Below are 6,000 nucleotides of genomic sequence, written 5' to 3'. Positions count from 1 at the left end.
TTGTTCAATTGATCAGATGTTTTTGTTTGCCTTTTATACAAATGTTTTTTTTTTTTTTTAAGAATCTTGGATACATTCTGACATAATTTCCTGTTTATAACAGCACTTTCATTCTCTCAGCATAGGACATTCTCATACCTTCATTTTGTCTCTGAAGTAATGGTGTCATATCCCTCTGAATGGCATTGTCATATAGCTCCAGGATACTGATTAATCATGGACTCTAAATTCATCAGATGGTTCCCATCATGACTCTCAATATATCAGTAAGTGGAATGCAGTATGTTGTAAATAAAACGTACAGTTTCTTAAGTCTACTTTCTGACTGTTTATGCTTGTTTTAATTACCTGTTTGTTTCACTCTGTGTTGTACGATCCAACAGCAGTCTGGGGAGAGAAGTTGAAACCATTCAAGAATTATTATGAACGAGAATTATGGGAGATTTGTACATTTTGTTTATTTTATATATGTTTTTTGTAGCCTCCATTAGTTTGTTGTTTTATTCTGACTTCTGTGCTTTTCAAAAGAAGTATTCAGTTCAATCTGACTTGTCAGGAAAGGGTGGCCATCACAGTTGACAGTATTCCAAAAACTATTACCATCCAATCCACTAGGTGGTAGCAATGCGAAACTTTAGCCTTAAATGTACATGGCGTTTTTACTACAGAAGGAACGCGCTCTACAAACGGTAAGTCAAGTCAATGAAATGCTCATCATCAAACTGTCTTAGTCAGTTTAGATTGAATATATAACTGAAGGTAAACATATTCTCTGTTAAGCATTTATTAACGTTCTGTCACATTTTGATGCAATTGTTTTCTTGAAAGCGCCATATAACGTAAAGTAGCATGTTAGCTGATTGGCTAGAATGCTAATGATAGCTAGCACAACTGCGCAATCAGGTAATGTTAGGTATTCAAACTAATGGTTGGGTTTTGCATTGAAATTTGGCCTGGTACATCAGAAATTATTGCTCAATTGCAACATAATTCCTCTATAATTCCGTGTCTGATAAATATAATGTGGTTGGTTTAACACGGTTGTGTTGGTTGAGTTAATGTTGCTGCTGCTTACCCAGCTAGCCAGATCCAGTTACGCATCGCTAATAAGTAAATAGTAAACCACCTGAAGTCACACAGTCGATGTCCACTCGTCTGAACCTGTCAATCTGAAATGCTAATGTTAACTGCTAAACATAGCACAACCATTTTAGATGTAAAACATGCGCCCTGCAAACCATGAACTTTGGTTACAACAGTTGACGGACTCGCGACAAGTGCTATCAAGCTAATCAATTACATTTCAACAGATCTCGTGCTACGGGGGACTCTGAGGCAGCGGAGACCGACAGCTGCTTATACGCACAGGCACCATGGCTGGATTCTGGATCGACTTTGAATCGCAGGATATCTTATGCGAGATGTGCTTCGGCCTGAGCCACTCGCAGAATCTGTGAGTCATCTGCTCCAGTAAGATACCTCCGTACACACCAATGCACATAACTCCTTGACACATCCATTGCGTTTTGTCTCATTCTTTAGTCTTATTTCTTTCAGAGCGAAGACGTTGCCGTTATCAATCCTACTCTACTACATTGAAGGAGTCAGTGTTAAGTAATAGCAATCTAAGGTTGGTCTTTCACTCACAGAGCTCACAATGCAATGCAGATGTAATGATATTGTGCCTCGGTTGATAAGAGAAGGGATCTGGATTGGAAGAGGAGAAATCTGGATTGATAAAATCTTAAGGGGTTGGCCAGTTTTTGATATTTTGTTCAGAAATTTTTGAACATTTTTGCCCCATGTAATTTTTGTGTGATGACATAGGGCTCTTGCTCATTGCTTTGATAATTTACATTCATTGAACTAACTAGAGAGAACAAATTAGAAACATCTTAAGGTATTTGTTGTGCATATCCACTTAATGTGTACACTGGGAATGATCTTCCCAGAAGGTATATTTATCTTTCTTCTCCACACAGTTCTTCTTGCCTCCAGATCGGCTGGTTCAATCGCCATGTGTGATCCAGAGGGACAAGGAGAGAACGCCCCTAACAGGCTGTCCAACAGAGATGCCATCCAGCTGCCCGACGAGCTCTCTCTGAGCGACTCAGACCCAGACGACACCTTCACGCCCTTCGGCCAGCGGGTGGAGGACCTGTCATCGTCCTCCGACGAGGATGAAGCCAGAGGTCATCGACAGCCAGGGGTCCCGCCGCCGACTCTGCCACCACCGCTGCCGCCGTCGTCGGGCCGAGGCGAGAGTGTGTTCCAGCTGCGCGGCGGCAGCCTGGGATTCTCGGACCGCAGCCGCAGCATCTTCGAGAGCCTGGAGAGCGCCGTGAAGCTGACGTCGGCACAGCTCGGCGACGACAACGTCCTCAGCGGCACGTTCGCTCGCCCCGCACCACCCTCACCCCCGCCACTCTCCCGCGGCGGCAGGAAGAGCGGAGGGTCGCCCGGCCGGTCGGCCCCCAAACAGCCGCCGCCTCCGCAGACCGCGCCGGTAGCGGCCAGCAAGGTGCCCGACTACCTGGCCCACCCCGAGCGCTGGACGCGCTACAGCCTGGAGGACGTGCCCGAGACCAGCGACCGGCGCAACAGCCAGGTGGCGCACCAACTCATCCAGGGCCTCCAGGACACGCGCCGGAAAAGCCAGGAGGACCACGACGAGTCCTTTATGCCCTCCTTCAACCAGTCCCAGGGCTCTGGAGACCAGCACAAGATCCTCTTCTCCAAGCCCCGCCTGGGCTCCAGGGAGGAGGGGGGGAAGGCTGGCCGCCAGAGGAAGGCCGGTGTGGGGCTGCTGCACCTAGACGAGGCCCAGGATGAGGAGGAAGGCGCTAGGCCCGACAGGTCTCGTCACGGTCACCCGCGCAAGGAGGACCGGAAGAGGAAGTGGGCTCCCAATAAGGAGTGGGGGGACGAGGACGACCCCGAGGAGGAGCCGGAGAAACCAACCAGCGTCGCTTTCAGCATCAGCAGCAAGAAGGTGAACCGCAAGCACTTCCGCAAAATGGCCGAACAGCAGCCTCAGGAGGAGGAAGAGGAAGATTAACACCTTCCTCCAGACGCCACATAAGTACCTAGCCCTAAACAGCATGAGACTTTAGCCAGTATGAAATCCCATCCAGTTTCCCAGGAGACAGAAAGTGTCTCCTAATGTTAAAGTTCGGCGCCTCTGTGTCATGTTTAGATTAGTGTAAGTGTGAGCACCAGTGTTATCGTCACACCCTCCCATTTGCCGTATTTATCAGTGTTTGTAATTGAATACCAAATGTCATGAAAAAAAAAACCCTAATCTCATCAAGTCATGCATTGTTAGGATAGTTGGACATTGACGTGAAACAAATTACTCATGGCCCCAAAAAACGTTTACTATAACGCTGCCACCACATCAAGGCCAGTTATAGGCCCGTGAATTTGATACTGGAATACGACATATTCCATTGTACTCGGTGTAACAGGTTTGCAGGCCTGCACAGAAGCACACTACCTTTCCATACTAGTACATACATGGCGAGGGTCACCCAGCGGGTTCCAGGTGCTCCACAGGCCATGCTGATTTAGAGAAGTGTATTGTTAGTAAGGGTCAAGCATTGATGCTGTAGATGCTGTCATGCATGAAGTCTCCCGTTTCCCACCCCTGTTTTTCACCCCTTGAGCTTCCATGGCTGTGCACAGACAGTGTGGTGTTGAACCGTGTGACAAAATAGTCCAGAAATGGCGTCCTGAGAAATGGTCTTATCTGTGAAGTGTTTGTATAGAGTGTTTTTTTTTTTTTTTTTGTCAGGTTACATGGATACATCCCTGTAGAAGTTAAACTTAAAAGTGTTCATTTGTTTTGCATAAGATAACAGAAGCCTATGCACAGGCAATGGTGTGATAAGCTGTGTGGTATAATAGTGCATTCCTTGTAGACGTGTTTATTTGGTTTACATAGGAGACAACAGAACCCAGTGGGGAATAAACAGAGAACTGTGCAGATATTCAATGCAATAAAATATTTTCCTCATCCAAAACCGTGTTGTTTTAGCCTTTTGTGGTCGTCCTTCCTTACCTCATCCTGTCTGTTACTTACTTGTCCATCACTTTGCAAACACTACGTGATGTTGACCCAGAGAGATAGCCTGTGTGCATGAGCCCCATGCTGCATGGAGGCTTAAATGGATGCAAATAAGGCAGTAGGAATACGGTGCCTGTGGTTTGACCAGCTTATTGGTCATGCAGTATGGGTGAGGAAAAATGAGCCACTGAGTGTACTGTAGTTCTGTTAAACCTCCAAATGCTGCAGTAGGGTTTTATGGGTCACATTTGGTAAAAAAAAAAAAAAAGGTTTTGTCGTCTTGATACCAGTAAAGTTTAAATATTTAGACTTCTTCAAATTAAACAATGGAACCATTTCTTGGTTCCTGTTGTAATGGCACCCTGAACCAGGCCAAAAGTTATCATTTCGTACTTTGAGGTGAGGATATAAATTACATTCAGAAAAGGAAATTAATAAATATAGCTGCAAGCAGCAATGCGGGGGCCAAGCAGTGCGCTATAGCAGGAATGGCGTTGCCATGGGATGAGCAAGCACTCACAGCAAGTTTGATGGCAATTGGATAAAGAACGGCTGAGAAATAAGCTAATTTACTTTGTTAAAGCACAACTAGAGGCCAAATTACACCAATGTCCTTGTGCGTTCTTACAATCAGCTCCCATATCCGTCTACCAAGTTTGGACTTCATACACCAAAGTGTTGCTGAGATGTGAGCTCACTTTCTTTATTGCAACACCCCTAGAGGCCAAATGAGACCACTTTCCTTGCATATCCTCACAATCAGCTAATATGTCCATGTATCAAGTTTGGACTTCATACAACGAAGCGTTGCTGAGATATGAGCCCACTTCCTGTATTACAGCGCCCCCTATAGAGGCCAAATGATGCCAATTTCCTACTGTGTCCTCACAATCAGATACCAAGTCCCTGTACCAAGTTTGGACTTCATACATCAAAGCGTTGCTGAGATACAAGCTCACTTCCTGTATTGCAGCGCCCCCTGTAGAGGCCAAATGACGCCAATTTCCTAGTGCATCCCCACAATCAGGTACCAAGTCTCTATACCAAGTTTGGACTTCGTACATCAAAGCGTTGCTGAGATACAAGCTCACTTCCTGTATTGCAGCGCCCCCTATAGAGGCCAAATGATGCCAATTTCCTAGTGCGTCCTCACAATCAGATACCAAGTCCCTGTACCAAGTTTGGACTTCATACATTAAAGCGTAGCCGAGATGTTAGCCCACTTCCTGTTAGGCGGCATCGTCGCCATGTGTGATTTGCTGTCACGGGCAAATAAACTTAAAATTAAAAAATCTGACAAGTATCGTTTGTGCGGCTCGGTCTGAAGATCATCTCCGCCAAGTTCTGAGAAAATCGGAAGAAATTTGTAACCGCTGAAACTTTTCGTAGAGTTTGGACTAAATCCAACATGGCGGAGGTCCAATATGGCGGAAAGTGACGGGATAGGGGTCGATGAACTTGGGATGTTCCAAGGATTAAGACGCTACCTCAATTGTGAAAATCAGACAAAAGAGTCAAGGATCACGCGCATGAACGCATGTCCAGCATTGAACTGGTGGTGGCGCTAGAGTGTTCAATGTATATGCATAAAAATTGCTGTGAGTGATTGGGACAGTGTCCTGACTAATGGTATCGAGTTTTGTTATGTTAACTCAAAGCGTCACGGAGATGTTAGTCCACTTCCTGTTTGGCGGCTTCATCACCATATTTGATTGGCTGTTACAGGCAAACAAAAATGAAATTGAAAAATCTGACAAGTATCGTTTTTGCGGCTCGGGCAGAAGATCATCTCCGCCAAGTTCTGTGAAAATCGGATGAAATTTGTAACCGCTGAAACTTTTCGTAGAGTTTGGACTAAATCCAATATGTCGGAGGTCCAATATTGCAGAAAGTGACGGGATAGGAGTCGATGAACTCGGGATGGTCCAGGGATT

General features: G+C 45.6%; 2 protein-coding genes across 4 annotated transcripts in view; both read left to right on the top strand.

Annotated features, from left to right (window-relative positions):
- The window catches only part of kif7 (kinesin family member 7), a 33,010-nt gene extending 31,009 nt beyond the window's left edge, over positions 1-2,001 (top strand). For 2 of the 3 annotated variants that reach the window (XM_076291886.1, XM_076291884.1), the window contains exons 19-22: positions 1-689; positions 1,311-1,470; positions 1,558-1,630; positions 1,983-2,001. The exon at positions 1-689 is cut by the window's left edge and continues 504 nt beyond it. The gene's annotated coding sequence lies outside the window, so the exon portion shown is untranslated. The remainder of the gene's footprint in view (positions 690-1,310; positions 1,471-1,557; positions 1,631-1,982) is intronic. The other variant, XM_076291885.1, reaches the window with a different exon arrangement.
- On the top strand, positions 1,374-3,058 carry tssc4 (tumor suppressing subtransferable candidate 4). Its single transcript, XM_076292693.1, has 2 exons — positions 1,374-1,453; positions 1,999-3,058. Exons 1-2 carry the CDS (start codon positions 1,374-1,376, stop codon positions 3,056-3,058), a joined length of 1,140 nt encoding a protein of 379 aa, XP_076148808.1.
- Positions 3,059-6,000: the final 2,942 nt, after the last annotated feature.

This window comes from Alosa pseudoharengus, unplaced genomic scaffold (genome assembly GCF_046254945.1).
Source record: "Alosa pseudoharengus isolate Yale_2024_CS ecotype anadromous, Long Island Sound unplaced genomic scaffold, YU_APseudo_1.1 YU_APseudo_1.1_scf_19, whole genome shotgun sequence".
Lineage (NCBI taxonomy): Eukaryota > Metazoa > Chordata > Actinopteri > Clupeiformes > Clupeidae > Alosa > Alosa pseudoharengus.
The sequence above is the reverse complement of the archived record's forward strand: the minus strand, read 5'-3'. Positions and strand labels throughout refer to the sequence as shown.

What these genes read in the sequence shown, in the direction of transcription:
- tssc4 (XM_076292693.1), top strand. Translation starts at nt 1,374, where the DNA reads ATGGCTGGATTCTGGATCGACTTTGAATCGCAGGATATCTTATGCGAG. An exon ending in CTGAGCCACTCGCAGAATCT is followed by an intron (nt 1,454 to 1,998) that starts GTGAGTCATCTG and finishes TCTTGCCTCCAG; the next exon opens with ATCGGCTGGTTCAATCGCCA.